The following is a 26821-nucleotide window of genomic DNA, read 5'->3' as shown; positions in this document are numbered from 1 at the left end:
TCTCCTGGGGACTCAGGTTTCTGGGAGGGCTGTTGTGCTTCTGTATTACTTTTTAACTTGTCTATTTCTGTCTATATTGTAACTATCTGCTTGTACATTGTAAATATAAAGCTTCATTCAATTTTCAGATCAGATGAGTCTAGTCTGGGTCATCTTCCAAAGTGGGAGGAGAGGGGGGTGGCAGGGAACACCCAAACCATCACATCCTTGATGCATTAGTATTAGTAGAACAGTCACAAAAAGACAAAGAAGCAGCAATATACCTACAGAATAAAGAAAAACAGGAGAAAGGCTTAGTAACACTGCAGGGTACAAGAAAATCAAGCAAAAGCTTATACCTGCTTCAAACCAGCCAAAGAAACTAGAATTTCATCTTCTTTCTCCAAACGTTCTTGTAATATGACTTCCTGAATATTTCCTGCAACATCCAAAGAGAAAAAAAGGTAAAGAGAGGGAACTCCAAATACTGTCTAACATGATGCCAATCTACCACTGACTTAGTGCCCTCACAATAAAATCCTGGGACCTGCAAACATAATTTCACACACAGACCTAGAGGGTGACAACCTTATTAAGTGCTGGAAGTGAGGCCAACCCACTGCTGCCAGGAGGTCTCCAGCACTGGTATTCTCCTGTTGCTTTGTTGAGGCTGGGCTACAGCTCAGTGCAGTATGGTATCCTGAAAGGTCAGTCAGGCTAAATACTTGGGGACAAGCTCTTGAAGTGACCAGAGATTGGCAGCAGCCTGTAACTGAAATACTTGGGTAATAATTGTGTACTGACTGCTAGGTCCTGTCCAGCTTGCAGTGAAAGGTTGGCCTGGGACACACAGCAGCTTGGGATATGCCTGCAGTGTAGCTATATTGGAAGGTGGTGACTGTATCTCCTTCACTGAAGTGGCTGTTGAATCATAGAATCATAGAATCAGCCAGAGACCTCCAAGATCATCCAGGCCAACCTAGCACCCAGCCCTAGCCAGTCAACCAGACCATGGCACTAAGTGTCTCAGCCAGGCTTTGCTTCAACACCTCCAGGGACAGCAACTCCACCACCTCCCTGGGCAGCCCATTCCAATGCCAATCACTCTCTCTGCCAACAACTTCCTCCTAACATGCAGCCTAGACCTGCCCTGACACAACTTGAGACTGTGTCCCCTTGTTCTCTTGCTGCTTGCCTGGGAGAAGAGACCAACCCCACCTGGCTACAGCCTCCCTTCAGGTAGTTGTAGACAGCAATGAGCTCTGCCCTGAGCCTCCTCTTCTGCAGGCTGCACACCCCCAGCTCCCTCAGCCTCTCCACATCAGCATAGCTGTAGAAAACACAACAGTTTGCTGAGCAGCAGCCACAATAAATGCATCAGTAACATATACTGGGTGCTTATATTATCCTTTTTGTCAGTATCAGTTGCCACCACTGACGTTCAGTTCATCTTAGACAACTCTCAGAGACTTAAATCTTTTTGCCTTTCTTCTGCCTTTTTTTTTTCTGCAATACAGCACAATTTCATCAGAGTTAGAGCACACAAAACTGTGGCTGTCTTTTTACCTGAGAATTGTGAACCAAACTTTGGCATGCAATATTTTAACCACACTGTTTTAACCAGTAACTGTCTAAGTGTGTTGCTATTCAATATCCTGTTCAATATCTTTATTGATGAGCTGGATGAGGGGATTGAGTTCATCATCAGTAAGTTTGCAGATGACAGCAAGTTAGGAGCAGCTGTAGATCTGTTGGAGGGATAGTCTTAAACTGTGCCAGGGCAGGTCTAGGCTGGATGTTAGGAAGAAGTTCTGCACAGAGAGAGTGATTGGCATTGGAATGGGCTGCCCAGGGAGGTGGTGGAGTTGCCATCCCTGGAGGTGTTTATTAGGAGGCTGGATGAGGCACTTAGTGCCATGGGTTACTTAATTACAGGAAAAGACTGAATGAGGCACTTAGTGCCATGGTCTGGTTGATTGTCTAGGGCTGGGTGTTAGGTTGGCCTGGATGATCTTGGAGGTCTCTTCCAACCTGGTTGATTCTATGATTCTATGATTAGAAGGGTTAGGTGATAGGTTGGACTCAATGGTCCTAGAGGTCTTTTCCATCCTGGTTAAATCTGTGATTCTGTGAAATTAATGTGGTTCTTGAAGAGTATAGTAATAAGCAAAGCAATAACCATGGTAAGGTTCACTTATAATAATGCCAAAGATTTTTACAGAAATAGAGAGCAAATGAACATTTCAGTCACGTTGGAAATCAGCTTTTGACAAGGGCTTATTCCTCTAAAGCTGGTCAGAAGAGAAACCAATGCTGGGAAGAGGTGCCAACAGAAGGGAGAAGTTCACCACTCAAATGGAAGGAAGCAAGATGGGATGAGATTTAACAAGGCCAAGTGCAGGGTTCTGCACTTTGGCCACAACAACCCCAAGCAGCACTGCAGGCTGGGGACTGAGTGGCTGGAGGGCAGCCAGGAGGAAAGGGACCTGGGGGTACTGATAGATAGTAAGCTGAAGATGAGCCAGCAGTGTGCCCAGGTGGCCAAGAGAGCCAATGGCATCCTGGCCTGCATCAGGAACAGTGTGGCCAGTAGGACAAGGGAGGTTATTCTGCCCCTGTACTCAGCACTGGTCAGACCACACCTTGAGTGCTGTGTCCAGTTCTGGGCTCCTCAATTCAAGAGAGATGTTGAGGTGCTGGAACATGTCCAGAGAAGGGCAACAAAGCTGGTGAGGGGCCTGGAACACAAACCCTATGAGGAGAGGCTGAGGGAGCTGGGCCTGTTTAGCCTGCAGAAGAGGAGGCTCAGGGGTGATCTTATTACTGTCTACAACTACCTGAAGGGGCATTGTAGCCAGGTGGGGGTGGCCTCTTCTCTCAGGTAACCAGCAATAGAACAAGGGGACACAGTCTCAAGTTGTGCCAGGGTAGGTCTAGGCTGGATGTTAGGAAGAAGTTCTTCACAGAGAGAGTGATTGGCATTGGAATGGGCTGCCCAGGGAGGTGGTGGAGGCACCGTCCCTGGGGGTCTTCAAGAAAAGCTTGGATGAGGCACTTAGTGCCATGGTCTGGTTGATTGGCTAGGGCTGAGGGATAGGTTGGACTGGATGATCTTGGAGGTCTCTTCCAACCTGGTTGATTCTATGATTCTATGATTTTAAGAAGCCAAAGGAATTAAACAGTGAAAGGAAATCACTATTTTAATTGTCTCATTGACATGCAGTGTACTTGAAGTCAGAGTGTAGGTATCTACCACAGCTGGACTTTCAGGATTGGCACAGTTGTATAAAGAAAGTAGCTCTCTACCTGCTGAACTGTGTGGTTTTGACCTTAGAAGTTAACCCTCAAGGGACAAAAAGGTGGTTAAAATTCATGGGGCATGAAGAATTACACTTTCATTCTTTCTGCATGTACATGCAGCATGACAACAGGTGAGTCTGAAAGCCAAGCTATAGCACAAATGTTTGTTTCTCAGTAGCCATTCCTGTATGCTGCTTAATGTAGTTGTTAATGTTCTTTATTTATAAGCTGGTCTTATAGGTTATTTAACACAACCATTCGTAACCAAAGGACTAATTGTCTTAGATCCATGGGGCTGTGTTTGATGTGGCCCTTCTTACTCAGAGCATTTCTAATCACACTGGGTTTATAAACTATTAATGGTTTTATTTATGGCCCAAGCATATGAAAACTCATTTAATGCACTTCCTCAACAAATGCTGAAGCATTTCATTTCAGAGCAGCAGAATAACCTCCATTTCATGTGATCCTTAGAAAAATGTCATAACCTTTCATCTCATCATGTGCTACATAAAATAAGAATCCAGCAGACAGGCTGGAGGGCAGGGATGACATCCAGAGGGACCTGGAGAGGCTGCAGAGGTGGGCACAAGCCAACTCCATGAGGTTCAACAAGAACAAGTGCGAGGTCTTGCATCTGGGTTGAAGCAATTCTAAGCACAACACCAGGCTTGGCAGTGAGTGGCTGGAGAGCAGCCCTGAAGAAAGGGACTTGAAGGTGCTTGGGGAGAAGAAGCTCAACATGAGCCAGTAGTGTGCACTTGCAGCCCAGAAAGCCAAGCAGAGCCTGGGCTGCAGCAGGAGCAGTGTGGCCAGCAGCTGGAGGGAGGTGATTCTCCCTCTCTACTGCATGCTGGTGAGACCTCACCTGCAGTACTGCATCCAGTTCTGGAGCCTCCATTACAAGAGGGAAGTGGAGATGCTGGAGTGTGTCCAGAGCAGGGCCAGGAGGATGCTCAGAGGGCTGCAGCAGCTCTGCTGTGAGCACAGACTGAAAGAGTTGGGGCTGTGCAGTTTGGAGCAGAGGAGGCTCCCAGGTGACCTTCTTGTGGCCTGCCACTATCTGAAGGGGGCCTGAAAAGAAGCTGGGGAGGGACTTTTTAGGCTCTCAGGGAGTGACAGGACTGGGGGGAATGAAGCAAAGCTGGAGGTGGGGAGATTCAGAGTGGCCATGAGGAGGAAGTTGTTGAGCATGAGAGTGGTGAGAGGCTGGAATGGGTTGCCATGCCTGGAGGTGTTTAAGGCCAAGCTGGATGAGGCTGTGGCCAGTCTGCTCTAGGGTAGGGTGTCCCTGGCCATGGCAGGGGGGATGGAAATAGATGATCCTTGTGGTCCCTTCCAGCTCTGACTGATTCTATGATTCTGTGATTCTATTATCAGGCATATATTTAACAACTACTGCATCCAGATCTACACAGAGCAACACATCAGCCCCTAAATAACAAGCAATTAGGTCAAGTTTGTTCCCTGTCTTCCCCACTGCAAATGAACCTTATAATGCACTGCATCCTTGCATTGGCTGTTAAAAGAGGGATGGATGAAGCTGGTCTAATTGGGCCTTAAAAGTTGCCATTTCACACAATAACTAAAAATTATGATAGCAACTATATCCTGGAAGTTTTAGTTCCTCTCTATATTCCTTCCTTGCTCACGGGGTTTGCAATAACCCCAGTGAAAATATGGCTTTGAAGTGTGTTTAATAGTTTTTCCAAAGGCTATTTGCCTGGGAGATGTCAGGCAGTGTACAGTAAGTAAATCACAGCATCCTAAGATCACAGAATAGTTTGGTTTGAAAGGGACACTTGAAAGGTTATCTAGTCCAACCTCACTGCCATGAGAAGGGAATCTCACAACTGGCAGCACTGCCTGGTGGCTGTGGCAGGGACATGTCCTGTGATCCCATCCAAAGAGCTCTCAAAAGACCAGCTTTGATTTTCACACAGTATCACAGTATCACCAAGGTTGGAAGAGACCTCACAGATCATCAAGTCCAACCCTTTACCACAGAGCTCAAGGCCAGACCATGGCACCAAGTGCCACGTCCAGTCCTGCCTTGAACAGCTCCAGGGACGGCGACTCCACCACCTCCCCGGGCAGCCCATTCCAGTGTCCAATGACTCTCTCAGGGAAGAACTTTCTCCTCAACTCCAGCCTAAATTTCCCCTGGCATAGCTTGAGGCTGTGTCCTCTTGTTCTGGTGCTGGCCACCTGAGAGAAGAGAGCAACCTCCTCCTGGCCACAACCACCCCTCAGGTAGTTGTAGACAGCAATAAGGTCACCCCTGAGCCTCCTCTTCTCCAGGCTAACCAATCCCAGCTCCCTCAGCCTCTCCTCATAGGGCTGTGCTCAAGGCCTCTCCCCAGCCTCGTCGCCCTTCTCTGGACATGCTCAAGCATCTCAACGTCCCTTCTGGGCGCTCTGTGCAGCTATGTACAGGCTACCTGTGAAAGCCAAGAGCCAATGTGTTATTCCAGCTGGTGGTGTTTAGAAGAAAGAGGTATGAAAGCTTTACCTTTCCACATCCTTTCCATAATCCACTCTGGAGAGGCAGAGTACATGTAGAGGAATACCGGTGAAGGGCAGAGCAACACATTACAGACAGCAGAAGTCACACCAGAGGATGCACCATAAGGAGAACCCAATCAGCACTGCATGGGTAGCTCAGGGAAGGATTTACTTCCTTCATCTTGGCAGAGCCAGTATGCTTAAGCATAAACTTACTAGATGAGGGTTGAACCCAAGAGGTTTTTGTGATGCTGCCTCCAAGACAAAGTCATTTAAAAATCTGAATTTTGAGGAGCAACCTACTCCTGAGATCAACTTGAGTATCAAACCAGCACTTGGCTCAGTAACATCATCATAGAACATCATCATCATCATCATAGAATCAACCAGGTTGGAAGAGACCTCCAAGATCATCCAGTCCAACCTAGCACCCAGCCCTAGCCAATCAACCAGACCATGGCACTAAGTGCCTCATCCAGGCTTTGCTTGAAGACCCCCAGGGACGGTGCCTCCACCACCTCCCTGGGCAGCCCATTCCAAGCAGCACCAGTATGAAGAGGAAGTCAATGAAAGCAGGCAGACTCACAGTTCTTCTGTATAACTGTGTACCTTTGCACATGTTTCCAGGGTATTGCATGGAACTTTGTGAGCTGACTCTTTGCAGAGCTGGTAAGAGTCTACAGGGCTTATTAGCTGTGGTGCCACGGTGTGAGAAAGCAACTAAATTGCTTTTGAATCTTAGCTGGCTGGAGAAGCAACCTTCTGCATTTACATACTGCTGCCCTTGAGCAAAAGCAAGGGTGAAATGACCTTAGATTCTCTACTTTCATAACCTGATAAATTGCCCATCAAAAAAGAATAGTTTCTATATAAAGATCCCCATATCTGAGTTAATACTGAACCAATGTTCCTTTAAACTGCCTCTCATGAAAAGGACTTCCTGTACTACAAGCATAATTATTTGGTAAACTTTCACACATTTGGAGGTCTGAAATGGGGATGAGATTGAACAAGGCCAAGTGCAGGGTTCTGCACTTTAGCCACAACCCCAAGCAGCACTGCAGGCTGGGGACAGAGTGGCTGCAGAGTAACCAGGCAGAAAGGGACCTGGAGGTACTGGTAGATAGTAGCTGAACATGAGCCAGCAGTGTGCCCAGGAGAGCCAATGGCATCCTGGCCTGGATCAGGAACAGTGTGGCCAGCAGGACAAGGGAGGTTATTCTGTTCCTGTACTCAGCACTGGTCAGGCCACAGCTTGAGTGCTGTGTCCAGTTCTGGGCTCCTCAATTCAAGAGAGATGTTGAGGTGCTGGAAGGTGTCCAGAGAAGGGCAACAAAGCTGGTGAGGAGCCTGGAGCACAACCCTGTGAGCAGAGGCTGATGGAGCTGGGGGTGTGCAGCCTGGAGAAGAGGAGGCTCAGGGCAGAGCTCATTGCTGTCTGCAACTCCCTGAAGGGAGGCTGTAGCCAGGTGGGGGTGGCCTCTTCTCCCAGGCAACCAGCAACAGAACAAGGGGACACAGTCTCAAGTTGTGCCAGGGTAGGTATAGGCTGGATGTTGTTAGGAAGTTGTTGGCAGAGAGAGTGATTGGCATTGGAATGGGCTGCCCAGGGAGGTGGTGGAGTCACCATCCCTGGAGGTGTTCAAGCAAAGCCTGGGTGAGGCACTTAGTGCCATGGTCTAGTTCACTGGCTAGGGCTGGGTGCTAGGTTGGCCTGGATGATCTTGGAAGTCTCTTCCAACCTGGCTAATTCTATGATTCTATGTCTGCTGTTGAAAACAAATGGTAGGTTCTTCTGCCTTAGAGAACAGTGATGGACTGGTTCCTGCCTCTTACAAACAGGCAACATTTTAAAATCCATCACTTTTCTCTCTGGAGCAAATTGGCAAGCTCATAAACTTCCTTCCAGTCTCTCACATTAGTGCTTGCCTGTGGAGGACTGGTACTTCTCCAGGGTGTAATTACATTTCCTTTCTTGTTAAGAGGCTGTACTGTAACCCTGAGCCCTTGCTGAAGATACTGGAACAGCAGTTGGTGTCAGATCTAAGTGTCATTAGCTGGTGTCACCTGAATGGCCATTTAACAGCGCTGCATTGATTTGAGCCATGGACCTAATAAAGCTTTGCTCTTTGAGACCCTCCAGATTGACTTCAAGTTGAGCTCAAAGTCAGTTCAGAAGGGGGCCTACAAAAAAGCTGGGGAAGGACTTTTCAGGATATCAGGGAGTGACAGGACTTGTGGAATGGAGCAAAGCTGGAGGTGGGTAGGTTCAGGCTGGATGTGAGCAGGAAGTTGTTGAGCATGAGAGTGGTGAGAGGCTGGAATGGGTTGCCCAGGGAGGTGGTTGAGGCTCCATCCCTGGAGGTGTTTAAGGCCAGGCTGTATGAGGCTCTGGGTAGGCTGATTTAGGGTAGGGTGTCCCTGGGCATGGCAGGTGGTTGGAACTGGCTGATCCTTGTGGTCCCTTCCAACCCTGACTGATTCTACATCCAATGTGAAGGACAAATGTGGAGCAGACACTGTGGAGCCTTCTGGTTGTTCTTTTGGGTGTGTGTCTTTGGTAAATTTCAGGAGCTGCTCTAAGACACTCAAGAGAGGTCAGATTTAACAGGGGAAATATTCTTATGAATGCATTTGCTTTACCACAGAGTGAAAGAAGAGAGGAAACAACCCAAATTCTTCAAAAAGTAAGTAACACTATGACAGGATACAATGTTGTAATACTCAACCATTATATTATGGCTCTCTGAATTATTAAGCCTTGAGGGATTTATTCTCACTAACACAAAACTACCTCACAGAAAGAAAAATGCTGGTAAATGTTATTATATTACACACAGAGACAATATAGACCAGGGTATGTGAAAAAACAACATCAAGGAAAAGTATTTGTGGTGATGTTGGAGCAGTAACAGCTATGGCAACTACACTTCTCTGTCCACTGAGTAGTATTCTGCATTGATACTGTGCACAAAGCCACAGGATAGGCTTAGGAGATTGGTTGGATCTTCAATTCATCAATGGAAAAAAAATGAACACAGGATCACTGTGTCTTTATCACTGCATCTTTGGGTTTTTCTGTTGTTTGGTTTTTGAAAGCTATGACAGGCTTCTGGAAAAGGGTGGGAAAAGAAGTGAAATCTGCTTCCCTGCCTAGCCATTCTGCACAGAAAATGTCAGCATTTGCCCGTGGAAGCATTAGAAGGCATTCCACTTTGGAAGCTCTTCAGTTGTTAAGAATCATAGAATCAGCCAGGTTGGAAGAGACCTTGAAGATCATCCAGGCCAACCTAGCACCCAGCCCTAGACACTCAACCAGACCATGGCACTAAGTGCCTCAGCCAGGCTTGGCTTCAACACCTCCAGGGGTGGTGCCTCCACCACCTCCCTGGGCAGCTCATTCCAATGCCAATCACTCTCTCTGACAACAACTTCCCAACAACATCCAGCCTAGACCTCCCCCAGCACAACTTGAGACTGTGTCCCCTTCTTCTGTTGCTGCTTGCCTGGCAGAAGAGACCAACCCCACCTGGCTACAGCCTCCCTTCAGGTAGTTGTAGACAGCAATGAGCTCTGCCCTGAGCCTCCTCTTCTGCAGGCTGCACACCCCCAGCTCCCTCAGCCTCTCCTCATAGAGTTTGTGTTCCAGGCCCCTCACCAGCTTTGTTGCTCTTCTCTAGACACCTTCCAGCACCTCAACATCTCTCTTGAATTGAGGAGCCCAGAACTGGACACAGCACTCAAGGTGTGGCCTGAGCAGTGTTGAGTACAGGAGCAGAATAACCTCCCTTGTCCCACTGGCCACACTGTTCCTGATGCAGGCCAGGATGCCATTGGCTCTCTTGGCCACCTGGGCACACTGCTGGCTCCTGTTCAGCTACTACCTACCAGCATCCCCAGGTCCCTTTCTTCCTGGCTGCTCTGCAGCCACTCTGTCCCCAGCCTTTAGACCTAGGTAGTTGTCCTGTGGGGGTAACAAAGGAAAGAAACCGAGGACACAGCCTCAGGCTGCGCCAGGGGAAATTTAGGCTGGAGGTGAGGAGAAAGTTCTTCCCTGAGAGAGTCATTGGACACTGGAATGGGCTGCCCGGGGAGGTGGTGGAGTCGCCGTCCCTGGAGCTGTTCAAGGCAGGACTGGACGTGGCACTTGGTGCCATGGTCTGGCCTTGAGCTCTGTGGTAAAGGGTTGGACTTGATGATCTGTGAGGTCTCTTCCAACCCTGATGATACTGTGATACTGTGATACTGTGATTTTTCTCTTGACTCAGTAATATTTCCTCATCATTTCAGGAGGGTTGAATAAGGATTTATAAATGTTGCTTGCTTCTAATCTCATTACTGCTCACATAGCCTCACAGAAGCAATACATCAGACAAAAGCTGTTGGGGTTAGAGTTTTACACTTCACTTTTGAAGGCTGTGATTCCAAACTTTCAAGTAGCACAGTATTTATAGCTTTTCCTAAGCTCGTAACAGTGCCTACTAACACAGTCACATAAAAGGAAATGAAAATACAAGTAAAACACAGTTTTTATGTCTGATTTGTTTGACCTTAGGAACCATATACCTTGTTCTACCCACCAAAAATAATCCATTTTACTTTGCTTTAATGTTGAAGGCTATGGAGCTGGGGGTGTGCAGCCTGCAGAAGAGGAGGCTCAGGGGGGGACCTCGTTGCTGTCTACAACAGTCTGAAGGGAGGTTGTAGCCAGGTGGGGTTGGTCTCTTCTGCCAGGCACCCAGCAACAGAAGAAGGGGACACAGCCTCAAGTTGTGCTGGGGGAGGTCTAGGCTGGATGTTAGGAGGAAGTTGTTGGCAGAGAGAGTAATTGGCACTGCAATGGGCTGCCCAGGGAGGTGGTGGAGTCACCATCCCTGGAGGTGTTGAAGGAAAGCCTGGCTGAGGCACTTAGTGCCATGGTCTGGTTGATTTGTCTAGGGCTGGGTGCAGTTTTGAATTGGATGACCTTGGAGGTCTCTTCCAACCTGGCTGATTCTATGATGATTCTATAAACTGTTGCAGTTGTTCCCCAATTTCTTCACAACACTGCTTTGTCATGTAACTAAATAAACTAACTTTGGGAGTTCAGTTTTGCACAGTTTAAAAACCACTGCTTTTATCATAGCATAACTAAGCATATTTACACTTGAGCTGGTTATAGCTTTTTGTTTACTTTATGGCATTTGTTTTGGCAATACTTAAGGTACACTTTAGACTGGAGTCTTTGCTTATTTTCTTCCTAATGTATTGACTTCTCTTTTGCTGTATTTCTCTATGTCTGAGCAAAACATCACAAACTAGCCAGCCTATAGAAACAGGTTTTTACATGCTGAAGGTCTGTGCAGCACAGACAATTAAGGTCCTATGTTTAATGAAAACACATGAATTTTATACAACTATCACTGCATGCATCAAGCACCATTCTGGGACTGCTGAACTGGAAACAGGCTTAAAAACTGTAAGCTCATGTACTGTGAGCTCCAGCAGACAACACAAGAAATCTTGTCCAGTTGTGGGACAAGAAATCTGTGTCAAATTCTGGGATTCTCAATTCAAGAGAGATGTTGAGATACTGGAAGGTGTTCAGAGAAGGGCAATGAAGCTGGTGAGGGGCCTGGAGCAAAGCCCTGTGAGGAGAGGCTGAGGGAGCTGGGGGTGTGCAGCCTGCAGAAGAGGAGGCTCAGAGGTGACCTCATTGCTGTCTACAACAGCCTGAAGAGAGGCTGTAGCCAGGTGGGGTTGGTCTCTTCTGCCAGGTACCCAGCAACAGAACAAGGGGACACAGCCTCAAGTTGTGCCAGGGGAGGTCTAGGCTGGATGTTAGGATTTTGCATTTTGCTGAGAACTTTTGCTTGTTTTGACAGAACAGTGAGTGAAAAAAAGCTTTCAGGCAGGGACCCTTAAGAAAGTAGGATGTGGAACAGTTTGAGTTACTTATCACTGGTCTTTCATCTCAGCAGAGTACATGAATTTGTACAGAGAGATGGTGGATTTGCCATCCCTGGACGTGTTCAAGAGAAGCCTGGATGAGGCACTTAGTGCCATGGTCTAGTTGACTGGCTAGGGCTGGGTGCTAGGTTGGCCTGGATGATCTTGGAAGTCTCTTCCAACCTGCTTGATCCTATGATTCTATGATCTTTGGATCAGACAAAGGGGACACATGCCACCATGCCTCTATGTTTTTCATTTAGCATCATCAGTGACCATCACTCCCTATCTTAAAAGTATGACAGTATAAAGATGCAGTGATTGGCAGCGTCTGATAGAACAACTGAGTCCATCAATTCAACCTTCATGTTTTCTACAATAATATGCACTGTATTACATGAATATGATCTTAATACAAAATAACTTAAGACAAGTTCTAACAGAAAAAAAAGAAGCAAGCCTTTGCAAAGATTTACAGACCAGCAGAGGGTACAGCACTTACCAAGGTGTGTGTTCATCATCTTTGCACAGTACTTGCACATGGCTTCCAGGTCGTTTAGTTGTCCCTGTAGAAATGAAATCTGGGCCTCCAACTCCTCCTCCTGCAATTAAGAAGTTATTAGAATAAAAGAGCCCTTTTTTATGACACACAGAAAGTTGGCAACCCTTGCCATGCTTAGGCATCCTCTGTTTTGCTCTTGAAGTGTGTCACCTTCCAAAGGTCTTTCACAGAAGACTTTCGGATTCTTTTAATTCATTTGATGGAATTAGGGTTGTGGTTTTAAGGGGTGGATATTTATTATTGCTACCCTTTTCCTTTCTGTAATGGAAAGGAAATTCTGCACTAACACAACACATTATCCAATAGCAACTGATAAGTAAGGAGAAATGAACAGCACTTGGCAACATCTACCGGTACTGCTTTTTCCATACACGCTCTGACCTCACACTCACTGAGGGTCTTTTCCAACCTGAATGTTTCTGTGATAATGTGAATATACTTTTACTTTACTTAGGATTTTGACACTCCCAAAACAGAGGTGAGAGGCCTGGAACACAGCCCTGTGAGGAGAGGCTGAGGGAGATGGGAGTGTGCAGCATGGAGGAGAGGAGGCTCAGGGCAGAGCTCATTGCTGTCTACAACTACCTGAAGGGAGGCTGTAGCCAGGTGGGGTTGGTCTCTTCTCCCAGGCAGCCATCAAGAGAACAAGGGGACACAGTCTCAAGCTGTGCCAGGGGAGGTAGAGATTGGATGTGTGCTAGTTTGAAGCTAGCCAGAATGTTAGGGTGAGAAGAACTATATTACAGGCTGCGACAGAGAAACAGTGGTGATGTCTACTTCACTCATAAGCTTGCTGAGATGTATAAGAACAAGAATCCAAACACAGATAAGGGAGATGCTCCCTGGCTGGGCTGTGAGCTGCATTTCTCTCTCTGACCCAACCTGCCATCTCTCTGATTAATCCACCTGCTTCCTAACTCCCCTGGCTGACCCTCCATTCTTCCTTGGGCACAAGGCAACGTCTGGGGCAAGGTATAGAGGGGTGGGAGAAGGTGGAAGGGTGGTTGGGAGCCTCTCCTGGGGACTCAGGTTTCTGGGAGGGCTGCTGTGTTTCTGTATTACCTTTTCCCTTGTCTATTTCTGTCTACAACTGTATATACTGTAAATATCTGCTTCTGTATTCTGCTAAGATGTAAATATAAGCTTCATTCAAATTTCCAGAGCTGGTTGAATCTAGTCTGGGTGATTTCCAAAGTGTGGGGGGCTCCCAACCACCCCTTCACCTTCCCCCTACCCCTCTCAACCTTACCCCAGTCCCAAGGAAGAATGGAGGTTCAGCCAGGGGGTGAGGAAGCAAAGTGGATTAGGAAACAGAGGGTGAGGTTACAGAGATGCAGCTCGGAGCAGAAAAGACTCCCTTATCTGTGTTTGGATTTTTGTTTTTGTATCTCAGCAAGCCTATGAGTGAGGCAGGCATCAGCCTTGTTTTCCTTCCACAGCCTATAATCTAGTTCTTCTCACCAAAACATTCTAGCTAGGCTCAAACCAGCACAGCAAGTCTTGGACCCTCAAAGTGGGTGTCTCCAAGCCTTTTGTCTTCTCCCTGTGCTCTGCTTCCCCTACCCAGGAGAGGGAATGGGATGATGCCTGGGCAAGCCAGGGTATGTATCTTCCACAACAACATCTCCAACTATTTTCCTTGTGGGAAGACTGAATCTGCAAAGCATTTGACTTACATTTGTGTTTCTCATATTTGTCTTGCTTCTTACCCACATCCAGACCTTTGCTTGCTTGCTTAAATTTCCTTTTTGCCTTTTGCCATGAAAACTAATGCCTTTATGATTAATTATTTGCTGTTCCCATCCTATGTTTTTTCACCAGTCTACACAGTTCTGCTGCTCTCCTTTGGTCCAAAGCTTCCTCTTCCCTTTTTATCACCTTTCCTTTCATCTGTCTTCTCACCTTTCCAGAGACAGCTATGAGAATAAAATTTTTATGTCCTCCCTTCTCTCCTGAGATCAAAATGAGATCAGTGATGCCTCTACCATGCTCTGTTTTTCATCCAATTCTACTGCTTCAGAGAAAACAACTGTGGCTAACTGAAAGTGGTCAGCACCTGCAAGAACAGGTTAGGGAAAGCTTTACAGTTTCAACATTGTAATCCCATCCTTCTACAGCTCCTCTCTTTACAGGCTGCAATAAGGGTTTGTGGATATGGATAAAGTGCAGAGGAATTTAGCATCCTACACAAGCCAGGGTCTGCTGAAATACAGTTTTGGCAGAGGCCACTGTTTCTCAACCTTGTTTTTATCAGTTTAAACAAGTTTTCTCCCAAATACATTACATGTTGCTTGACAAGAAGTACAAAGGCTGGAAGAGAGGGAATATGAACTCACTAAATCAGGACTGTAACATCTTTCTTTCAGAATATTATTTACTTTTCAGGCTTAGTGTTCAGGAAATGAAAGGGGGGAAAAAAAGCATTTTTCTTTGTTTTATTCAGGTAAAAACTCAAAGTAAAGTAAACTGTTGTCACAAGCTTACAACAATGCATGTCCAAGTGCTTCATTTATGAATACTCACAGAAGCACAGAATCAGTCAGGGGTGGAAGGGGCCACAAGGATCATCCAGTTCCAACCTCCCTGCCATGGGCACAGGCACCCTAGCCTAGAGCAGGCTGTCCACAGCCTCAGCCAGTCTGGCCTTAAACACCTCCAGGGATGGAGCCTCAACCATCTCCCTGGGCAACCCATTCCAGCCTCTTAGCACTCTCATACTGAACAACTTCTTCCTCACCTCCAGCCTGAATCTCCCCACCTCCAGCTTTGCTCCATTCCCCCTAGTCTTGTCACTCCCTGAACTCCATTCATCTTAAAGCTGGAAGGGTGGTTGGGAGCCCCTCCTGGGGACTCAGGTTTCTGGGAGGGCTGTTGTGCTTCTGTATTACCTTTAACTTGAATATTTCTGTATCTAGCTGTAAATACTGTAAATATCTGCTTGTGTATTGTGCCAAGCTGTAAATATAAAGCTCCATTCTTCAAATTTCCAGCAGCTGGGTCTAGTCTGGGTGACTGTCTTAAGTGTACGGGGGCAAGGTAATACTCAAACCATCACAACAATGAATTGCAAACAGTGGAAATGAAAGCAGACCATTAATTTGTTTAATTTGCTAGTTTATTTTACCTACTATGGGCCATCATCACAACCAAGACCTGGCTCTGCTGGGTGCTGTAGAAGCATAAAGAAAAAAACCTGCTTCTCTAGAGGACTCAGCAGCGTAAGCCAAGAGACAACAGATGGCTGCAGACACACATATGGGGTGGACACAGAAACAATATGGCTTTATTAGTCCATCTTACAGATACAGCTTCTGCATGTTAGCCACCAAAATGTCATCAATGGAAAGGTGGAATTTTTATGAGTGTTTTCATGAGGCATTTGCTTTGCAGACTTCAGAGAATGCTTCTTCTCTGCAGAGGGAGCTAAGAAATGATTAGATGCAAGCTGGGGACAGAGTGGCTGGAGAGCAGCCAAGCAGAAAGAGACCTGGGGGTGCTGGTAGAAAGTAGCTGAACATGAGGCAGCAGTGTGCCCAGGTGGCCAAGAGAGCCAATGGCATCCTGGCCTGGATGAGGAGCAGTGTGGCCAGTAGGACAAGGGAGGTTATTCTTCCCCTGTACTCAGCACTGGTCAGGCCTCACCTTGAGTGCTGTGTTCAGTTCTGAGCTCTTCAATTCAAGAGAGATGTTGAGGTGCTGGAAAGTGTCCACAGAACAGAGACTAAGTTGGTGAGGGACCTGGAGCACAGCCCTGTGAGGAGAGGCTGAGGGAGCTGGGGGTGTGCAGCCTGCAGAAGAGGAGGCTCAGGGCAGACCTCATTGCTGTCTACAACTACCTGAAGGGAAGACGTAGCCAGGTGGGGTTGGTCTCTTCTGCCAGGCAAGCAGCACCAGAACAAGGGGACACAGTCTCAGGTTGTGCTGGGGGAGGTCTAGGCTGGATGTTAGGAGGAAGTTGTTGCCAGAGAGAGTGATTGGCATTGGAATGGGCTGCCCAGGGAGGTGGTGGAGTCACCGTCCCTGGACGTGTTGAAGCAAAGCCTGGCTGAGGCACTTAGTGCCATGGTCTGGTTGATTGGCTAGGGCTGGGTGCTAGGTTGGACTGGATGATCTTGGAGGTCTCTTCCAACCTGGTTGATTCTATGTTTCTATGATTCCCTATTTTAAAACCTCAAACAGAACTGCCACTGTGCAAGCTTTAGTGAACATATGTCTGTGACAACAATATGGAAATGGAACTGAGAAAAAAACAAGAGAACAAAATGAAGGATGAAAAGAAAGGTCAGCATTATCCACTGTGACTCCTAGAAGCCATGCTATGTCAGGTTGTGTTCTGACACTGCAGAAAAACAGATCAAAGTATTTGCTGCAGAGGGCTCTGACTGAAAACGAGCATCAAAAACAGGGAAGGAATTTTCTGATCCAGATAAAAATGTTCAACTAGGATGAGACCAAGACAAATCTGCCAATAAATTCCAATGCTAGAAGGCAGTCACCTGCAGAGACTCATATTTTCAGACACTAGGACAATCCTGACTTGCCCTGTGTGCTCTCGGCAAGAAGCGAGAGGAATGGCACAGTGTTTCTCCAGGCTATGCACATGTAAACAGAACCACCAGGTTATTGGTAAAGGGTTACATGAAGAAATAAAAATGCCCTGGATGGCCAAAATAGCCCTATTCTGTTCCTCCTCCTTCTGCTGTTGGGGGAAGCAAGGGTGGGAAAGGAAAACAAAAGCCCTGCTGCCACTGAGTCTCCTTCTCTCCTTCCAAACTTGGGTACCCTGCCTTGTTTATACACTTGCTTGTGCTCTGCCCTTAAAAGGTAAAATCAAACCCTGACTTTACCTAATATGCTTAAGTCTGGCAAACTGCCAGTCTGATTGGCTAATGTGTGGCTGAAGAACCATTAGTCTTGGGCTACAGTGACAAAAAGAGATGAGCAGGTAAACGCAACGTGCTCTGCCTTAATGTGTCTCTGCCATTGCTCTGCCTCACTGTGCTTCTGCCTCGCTGCTCTCTGCCACTGCATGCTGCCATGCTCTGCAATATTTTGCCCACTGCAAAGCCCTGATACTTTAGGTTTCTATACCTGGAAACTGCCTTGTCTCAGTTTGCCAGGGAACTGGCATTAAGTGCCTTCACATGACAGGCTTGCTTAGCCAGCGCGACATTGTGCCTGTCTGCATACCTGCAACACTCCATGCCAAGTCTGGAGTCCACCCAAGAGATTGGGTCAGAGATCATTTGCCTCTCTCCCAGCACCTTGTTAGAGTCTGGGAAGACTCAGAAACCTTGATGGCTATTAAGACATCTAACTCCCTGCAAGTGTTTGGGTACTGTCTGGAAACTGTAGTTAGCCCCAAGGATCTGGAGATAACTTTTGTGAGTAAATACTCAGCAGCCTCTTTGCAAGACTTTCTAAACTATATCTAATTCCAAGTGCCTTCTGCCTTAAGCAGAAAAGGACTCCTCGAGTCCCCCTAGCAGGCAAGTAGTATATTAGACCACATGAACCCCTCTTCCAGTTCAATTAAGTTTAATGTTTGGTATATCATTGCTAGTTATGTCTCAAATGTTCTAGATCCTCTATTTCTTTCTATGTAATACTTTCATGACCGTTGCAAAGAACCTGTTATTAAAAATTGTGGTCAGTAGAGTGATTCTTGAATGTCAAAAAGTAACAAATGATACTAATTTTGGGGAAATCCTACCTACCACTATAGCTGCTACCAAAAAAAATTCAGCTTTTCTGTACTTAACTTTCCCCTCCACTGCAAATCACAGAATCATAGAATCAACTAAGTTGGAAGAGACCTCCAAGCTCATCCAGTCCAACCTATCACCCAGCCCTAGCCAGTCAACCAGATCATGGCACTAAGTGCCTCAGCCAGGCTTTTCTTCAACACCTCCAGGGACAGCAACTCCACCACCTCCCTGGGCAGCCCATTCCAATGCCAATCACTCTCTCTGGCAACAACTTCCTCCTAACATCCAGCCTAGACCTCCCCTGGCACAACTTGAGACTGTGTCCCCTTTTTCTGTTGCTGTTTGCCTGGGAGGAATAACTGGAATAAATCCAACCAACTAGACATGGCACTAAGTGACTCATCCAGGCTTGCCTTGAACACCTCCAACCCAACAAAGCTGAGAGAGCTGCAACTGTGATTTAGAATAGCCAATGATCCTGGAACTTTCCTCCAACATTCAAATTGTTAACACTCTAGAATTAGCATTTGTGATGGTTTCAGTGTTACCTAACCCCCCCCCCCCGCATCATGAAATCACCCAGACTAAACTCAGCTGAGCTGGAAGTTAGGGAATGAAGCTGTATTTACAGCTTAGCACAATATACAAGCAGATATTTTATATATATATATATATATGTATATATCTCACACTATCACAGTATCATCAAGGTTGGAAGAGATCTCACAGATCATCAAGTCCAACCCTTTACCACAGAGCTCAAGGCTAGACCATGGCACCAAGTGCCACGTCCAGTCCTGCCTTGAACAGCTCCAGGGACGGCGACTCCACCACCTCCCCGGGCAGCCCATTCCAGTGTCCAATGACTCTCTCAGGGAAGAACTTTCTCCTCACCTCCAGCCTAAATCTCCCCTGACACAGCCTGAGGCACCAAGTGCCTCATCCAGGCTTTGCTTCAACACCTCCAGGGACAGCAACTCCACCACCTCCCTGGGCAGCCCATTCCAGTGCCAATCACTCTCTCTGCCAACAATTTCCTCCTAACAGCCAGACTATACTTCCCCTGGCACAACATGAGACTGTGTCCCCTTGTTCTATTGCTGGGTGCCTGGCAGAAGAGACCAACCCCACCTGGCTACAATGTCCCTTCAGATAGTTGTAGACAGCAGTGAGGTCACCCCTGAGCCTTCTCTTCTCCAGGCTAAACAACCCCAGCTCCCTCAGTCTCTTTTCATAGGGTTTGTGTTCCAGGTCCCTCACCAGCTTTGTCACCCTTCTCTGGACACCTTCCAGCTCCTCAACATCTCTCTTGTATTGAGGAGCCCAGAACTGAACACAGCACTCAAGGTGTGACCTGACCAATGCTGAGCACAGGGGCAGAATAATCTCCCTTGTCCTACTGGCCACATGAAAAACTACACTCTTCTTACTCTTTACATTTCAAGTTGGGCAATATATATGTGTATATATTCATGTGTGTGTGTGTGTATTTTCATGCATTATGTATCTGTAACACAAGAATTTCTGAAACACAAGAATTAAGAATTCATGTTCAGAACTCTCTGTTCCTCTTCCTTGCCTGCTAGTTTTATGAGGACAGAGAGGTATAAAATAGTTATTTATGATCAGTAGTTATTTATAATAGAACAAGGGGACACAGTCTCAAGTTGTGCTGGGGGAAGTATAGGCTGGATGTTAGGAGGAAGTTCTTCACAGAGAGAGTGATTGGCATTGGAATGGGCTGCCCAGGGAGGTGGTGGAGTCACCATCCCTGGAAGTGTTCAAGCAAAGCCTGGATGAGGCACTTAGTGCCATGGTCTGGTTGACTGGCTAGGGCTGGGTGCTAGGTTGGACTGGATGATCTTGGAGGTCTCTTCCAACCTGGCTGATTCTATGATTCTTTTCCATGAAAAGGCACACTCTTCTTCAAAGGAATTCCTGCACACATGCTTTTGTGTGTGGCTGTCTAATACTTCAGCATTTCAGTATCTCTGTTATTTTTGCATGCCACTTTTTCTTGAGCAAAACTGCCAAGCTTATATGCTTTAGATTAGGTTCCTAAATCAGCAGGGCAGACACCTATTTAATTGAAAATAATGGCAGGCATTAATTTTCAAACCTGTAGGGGTACTCATAACTAACTTCAAAGCAGTCAGAATAGCCATACAAATCACAGACAGTAACAGTTGTTTCTACCTGCTTGTGGGGACCAGAGCAGATGCTGTCAAGTTTGATTTAATTACAAAGTCTGTGCAATCAGACCCAGCATGATGCATGACACTTCTGTTCAGAACCTTTTTTTTTTGCTAAGAAATGAGGATTCTGATTGACCAGGTTTGTAAATTCTTTTTAGTAAAGAAAATAAACTGCTCTGGCAAAACTACTGGCAAAGGAAGTCAAAGAGAACAAGAAAGGCTTCTTCAAATCTATCAGCAGAAAAAAGGAAGAACAGGGAAGTTGTGGGGGCACTGCTGAAATGAGAAGGCAGCCTTGGTAACTGAGGATGCAGAGAAGACAGAGTTGCTGAATGCCTTCTTTGTTTCAGTCTTTACACCTACGGCTGAACTCCCCTGTGTACTCCCAGCCCTGGATGAAGGAGAGGAAGCCTGGAGGAGAGAATGCTCCCCACTGATCTGTACAGACTGGGTTAGGGATCAGTTGTGCAACTTGAACATTCACAAGTCCATGGGCCCTGATGGGATGCACCCAAGGGTGAATACTGTGTTCAGTTTTGGGCTCTCCAGTTTAAGAGGGACAGGGATCTGCTGGAGAGGGTCCAGCAGAAGGCTATGAGGATGATGAGGAGACTGGAGGGCATGGCTTAGGAGGAGAGGCTGAGGGACCTGGGACTGGAGAAGTCTGGAGGAGAGAAGACTGAGAGGGGATTTAATAGATGTCTATAAATGTCTATGAGGGCTGGGGGTCAGGAGTCACTTGCTCCCTGGGATAGGACAAGGAGCAATGGGTGTAAGCTGCAGCACAGGAGGTTCCAGCTCAACACAAGGGGGAACTTCTTGGCTGGAAGGGTCCTAGAGCACTGGCACAGGCTCCCCAGAGAAGTTGTGGAGTCTCCTTCTCTGGAGCCTTTCAAGGCCTGTCTGGATGTGTTCCTCTGTGATCTGTGCTAGATTGTGTGGTCCTGCTCTGGCAGGGGGGTTTGACTGGATGATCTCCTTGGGTCCCTTCCAGCCTCTAATATCCTGTGATCCTGTGATGCTGGGCTCTAGATTTTCCTTAGATATGTTTCCTTCTGGGGAATTTTTAAACAAACATATTTTCCAAAGGGATAATTAAATTTTTCGGAACTCAAAACCTTTCATGTAGAAATTTACTTATTAAGCTGCAGAGTTCCTCTAAATCAAAACCTTCTCCTCAGTCAAAGCCATCTCTCTCCTGTATGTTTGATTTTTTAAATGAATTTTTTAAATATATTTTGCAGCTCAAAGTTCCATCTCTGGCACACCTCTGTGGTGGAAAGCAATTTAGACAATATTCCATCAGAAACTGAGACAGGACAACTGCATTTGTCAATGTCTAAACAGTTTTGCTGTTTACCAAAATGAGGGGTAGATTGTCTTTAACAGTTGCTGGGATGTAAATGAAGCATAATGGGAGAGCAGAGGAGGCTCAGGGGTGACCTTATTGCTGTCTACAACTACCTGAGTGAGGTTGTGGCCAGGAGGAGGTTGCTCTCTTCTCTCAGGTGGCCAGCACCAGAACAAGAGGACACAGCCTCAGGCTGTGCCAGGGGAAATTTAGGCTTGAGGTGAGGAGAAAGTTCTTCCCTGAGAGAGTCATTGGACACTGGAATGGGCTGCCCGGGGAGGTGGTGGAGTCGCCGTCCCTGGAGCTGTTCAAGGCAGGATTGGACGTGGCACTTGGTGCCATGGTCTGGCCTTGAGCTCTGTGGTAAAGGGTTGGACTTGATGATCTGTGAGGTCTCTTCCAACCTTGGTGATACTGTGATAAACACACCACAAATGCACCCAATTTCCCAACTGCAGAATTAGACAGGGAAGGAGTCAGGCTTGAGAGGGAATTTTCTTGGACTTTATTTCAGCAAGACTGCCTCAGCCAGGTGACAGTGGGTGCTGGAGTTCACAATACAATGCTCTTGTTTATGGGAAGACAGCTCCAGAAACTCAAGATGTGCCAGGAGATGTCTATGCTGGATGCTAGGAGGAAGTTGTTGTCAGAGAGAGTGATTGACATTGGAATGGGCTGCCCAGGGAGGTGGTGGAGGCACCGTCCCTGGAGGTGCTCAAGCAAAGCCTGGCTGAGGCACTTAGTGCCATGGTCTGGTTGATTGGCTAGGGCTGGGTGCTAGGTTGGCCTGGATGATCTTGGAGGTCTCTTCCAACCTGGTTGATTCTGTGATTCTATGATTCTATGAGTGACTGAGCACTAGCACAGTTTGCCCCAAGAAGTTACAGCAATTCCATCTTTGAAGGTACTCAGAAACCATCTGGTTATTCCTGCCAGAAAGCATGAAGAGACAGGGAAGCACCTGACTGTGCACACAAAACAAACATTCAGACACATTTGGTGGGGCTCATGTTTCTATACAACTGAATATCACTAAATGGTAACATGACAAACATCAGGCTGCCATGGATTGCCAAAATATGGTCTAATATGGTGCATTCAACCCAGAGGCTGTAGATTCACTTCCTTAACTAAATAAAACAGAGGACATCTGCTTCTGACAGTAGCAGTAAAAGAAAGTTTCTCCATGGAGCTTTGCATTTGAGAGATCTAAGAGACTAAATCTAGTGCAAATGTTACTGCTTCAAGAAGTCCACTATATGAGAAATGGAATCAGCCTATTCCTGGAGAAAATGAATCAAGTTAAACAGCATTTTTGATCAGAAGGAGAAAATGAATCAGTTAAATAGCATTTTTTATCACAAGGAGAAAATGGATTGAGTTAAACAGCATTTTTGATCACAATTCTCCTAGAAAAGGTCCAACTTGTTGGACTGGCTTTACAAAAGAATGAATGGAGACAAGACACATTCCAGTTTATCCTGTCATAGAAGCCTGGAATGATAGAGGTTGGGAGTAACCTCCAAAGCTTATCCTATCCAACCCCAGGCTCAAGCAGAGCTGCTCAGGGCCACGTCCAGATGGTTTCTGAGTACCTTCAAAGATGGAATTGCTGTAACTTCTTGGGGCAAACTGTGCTAGTGCTCAGTCACTCATAGAATCATAGAATCAACCAGGTTGGAAGAGACCTCCAAGATCATCCAGGCCAACCTAGCACCCAGCCCTAGCCAGTCAACCAGACCATGGCACTGAGTGCCTCATCCAGGCTTTGCTTCAACACCTCCAGGGACAGCAACTCCACCACCTCCCTGGGCAGCCCATTCCAATGGCAAATCACCCTCTCTGTGAAGAACTCCCACAGTGAAAAAAGGTTTCATGCTGCCCAAAGCCTCCAGTGCTTCCATCTGCACCCATTGGCTCTAGTCCTGTCACAAGGCATCCCTGAGAAGACCCTAGCTCTGTCCCCTTTGCACGCTCCCTTCATGTATTCATACCCATTGGCAAGGTTCCCCTGAGCCTTCTCTTCTCCAGGCTGACCAGTACCAACTCTCGCAGCCTTTCCTCATATGTGAGGTGCCACAGTCCCTTCATTGCCTTTGTGGCCCTTTCCTGGACTCTCTCCAGCATGACCATAAGTATCTCTTGTGCAGGGCAGCCCAGCAGCACTGGACACAGTACTCCAGGTGCTCCCCATGATTACGATGCTCCTGTTCATGCCATGACAATGCTACAGTAACATCCTCTGGTCTGTGAAAATCACTTTTCTAAACTCCAAGTTGAAGGATGTATTTTTATGCACACATTCCACTTCTGCTTTGCTTGGGAAGGGCATTAATTACAAGTACAAAGATGAAGGGAAACGGATTGTCTTTCATCTCAGCAAGAGTAACTGATTTTAAACCCATCTTTTTGATAAATGGATTGATGCATGGCTGTGTTCCAACTAAGGTCATTTCCCCAATACTTAACAAAATCACCTGTATAATCATTGGAGAAAAATTGAAAACCAGTTCAGTTTTATAAACAAAATAAAGCTGGGAATTAAATAAGTGATGGTTTGGCTCAAACTAGCACAATATTCTATTTTCGAGCCTTCCTTTGCCACCAGAAAAAAGCTGTAAATGAAGCAACTCTAAGACTGGAAAATTCTAAAGTGACTACTTTGAGACCTCTGGATGAACTTTTGGGGGTTTTCTTCTCTACATGGAAGACAAAGCACCATGAAATTTACAGGAAAAGAAAAGCAATAGAGATTTAAACAAACCTTTTCCTCTTGGAGCTGCTACAAATTCCTTTTCCTATATTAAAGGTCAACCAAAAACTGAACATAAGGAAATAGATTTTCTAGCTGTTCAATCACAAAGTGCTAGGTTTAGAAATTACATAACACAGCTCAAAGACTTATTTGCAAAGTGTTTGCTCTGCTTAGTATGTCACAGAACCACAGAATCAACCAGGTTGGAAGAGACCTCCAAGATCATCCAGGCCAACCTAGCACCCAGCCCTAGCCAGTCAACCAGACCATGGCACTAAGTGCCTCATCCAGGCTTTTCTTGAAGACCTCAAGGGACAGTGACTCCACCACCTCCCTGGGCAGCCCATTCCAATGCCAATCACTCTCTCTGTGAAGAACTTCCTCCTAACACCCAGCCTAGACCTCCCCTGGCACAACTTGAGACTGTGTCCTCTTGTTCTGTTGATATTGAAAATAGGTTGTAACTAATAAATACTACTCTGTTGAAAGGTCAAAATGCTGAGCTGTTCAGACAAAATTCCTGCATAATACTTAGCTCTGAACACTTGAAGAATGGACTATAGAAATAATGGCATTAGAGTCCCTATTTAGTGAAATCAGTGAGGAGTTACATGAACATACATCTGTGAAAATGGGATTGGAGAGAACCACAATGCCTTTACCTTACCAAAAAATCCCATTTTTTATCTACTATAGAACTGGTTTCTAACTGGGAGAAAGACAATGAGAAAGGTGTATAGAAAATAAAGATGAATCCTCCTGCTCCATGGCATATAAGCTTTATCAGTCCACTGCTCCTAAAATATCTCTGGTGGGATGGAAATTGCTTTGGAGCATGCCCCTGAGAAGAGCTGATCTTCTTGGATGAGAACAATCTGTTTAAATAACAGCTTCTTGTGGCCAAATGGAAGGTCAGAACTGTGCAAGAAATAGAACTGTGACTGAAGACTACAGATGCTACAGACACTGGGAAACCTCTGATGTATTAAGGAATTTCAGGGATAACAGATGGACATGCTTGGATCTGCCAAGCATTCAGGCTTCCCACCAAACTGTTTATTAGCTTCAGGGATGCACCAACAGTCTAATGTAGCAAATAAACTGACAGGACTTCTCTTCCTGAGGCAACAGGCCCTTTCACAGGTTCATTTCAGGTAGGATTATGAGATGGAAGCAATAATAGAGATGTTAAAGTAACTTAGAATCCTAGAATCAGTCAGGGTTGGAAGGGACCACAAGGAGAAGCTAGTTCCAACACCCCTGCCATGGGCAGGGGGACCTCACACAAATTCAGGCTGGCCAGAGCCTCATCCAACCTGGCCTTAAACACCTGCAGCTATGGGGCCTCAACCCATTCCAGGCTCTCACCACTCTCAGGCTCAACAACTTCCTCCTCATGTCCACTCTGACTCTCCCCACCTCCAGCTTTGCTCCATTCCCCCCAGTCCTGTCACTCCCTGACAGCCTAAAAAGTCCCTCCCAGCTTTTTAGTAGCTCCCCTCAGATCATAAAAGGCTACAAGAAGGTCACCTGGGAGCCTCTTCTGCAGAGTGAACAGCTCCAACTCATTCAGTCTGTGCTCACAGCAGAGCTGTGCATCCCAGTGGCCCTTCTCTGGACACACTCCAGCATCTCCACATCCCACTTGTAATCTGGGCTCCAGAACTGGATGCAGTTCCTTCGCCATTTAGGTGCGCTTAGGGAAACATTTTCAAGTGCAAGTGCTTAATGACCCTCAGAAATTATTGCCTCTAACAAGCAATGCAGCATGAGATAAAACCTAACTGAAAATGGGAAAGGACCTACCGATTCCTTCCTGCTCATGGTTTTGCTCTGGGACCGGGAGCGTGAGATTGTACTGAAGAAGGAATCCTTCTTTGATGCAGACAGGGGTGGAGACCCTGTAAATTCACGCCCTCCAGACAAGCTCTCGATGCTCGGTGATGAACTGATGTGTTTGGAACTCTGGCCTGTAAAGCAAGGGATAAAGTAAGAGAAGAATTAATCCACAGGCAGTTTCTGCTCCCTGTGAATTCCTCCTCGACTTGAGGAGGAATTGAGATTCACAGACAGCTCAACACAGAATGAAATGTTGTCAGCATGCACCGTGAGACTGAAGGACTCTTCTGACAGACACAAAACTCTGTGAGAGGGAAAATACAAACTTTTAGTGTATGTATAGATATATACAAACACAATCTGGTGCGTGTGTGTGTGTGTATACATTATGATAGACTATACAGATATGTATCTATACACATAAATACAATCTCAGCATATACACCATATTATATCCACATACTGAGGACCTTCTCTTCCCTGTGTGACATAATTGTAGAATCTTAGAATCAACCAGGTTGGAAGAGACCTCCAAGAGTATCCAGGCCAACCTAGCACTCAGCCCTGGCCAATCAACTAGAACATGGCACTAAGTGCCTCAGCCAGGCTTTGCTTCAACACCTCCAGGGACAGCAATTCCACCACCTCCCTGGGCAGCCCATTCCAATGCCAATCACTCTCTCTGACAACAACTCCCTC

The 26821-nt window shown here is 46.4% G+C and overlaps 1 protein-coding gene across 2 annotated transcripts in view; it reads right to left on the bottom strand.

The window, feature by feature from the left end:
* The window catches only part of TBC1D5 (TBC1 domain family member 5), a 407277-nt gene that overhangs the window by 15030 nt on the left and 365426 nt on the right, over positions 1 to 26821 (bottom strand). For both annotated transcript variants that reach the window (XM_064166927.1, XM_064166928.1), the window contains 3 exons: positions 26090 to 26253; positions 12215 to 12314; positions 339 to 418 (listed from right to left, as the gene is read on the bottom strand). In XM_064166927.1, coding sequence (XP_064022997.1) covers positions 339 to 418; positions 12215 to 12314; positions 26090 to 26253 — 344 coding nt within the window. The remainder of the gene's footprint in view (positions 1 to 338; positions 419 to 12214; positions 12315 to 26089; positions 26254 to 26821) is intronic.

This window comes from Pogoniulus pusillus, chromosome 28 (genome assembly GCF_015220805.1).
Source record: "Pogoniulus pusillus isolate bPogPus1 chromosome 28, bPogPus1.pri, whole genome shotgun sequence".
Classification (NCBI taxonomy): Eukaryota; Metazoa; Chordata; class Aves; order Piciformes; family Lybiidae; genus Pogoniulus; species Pogoniulus pusillus.
Note: the sequence above shows the minus strand (reverse complement) of the source record. Positions and strands in the feature narration are given on the sequence as shown.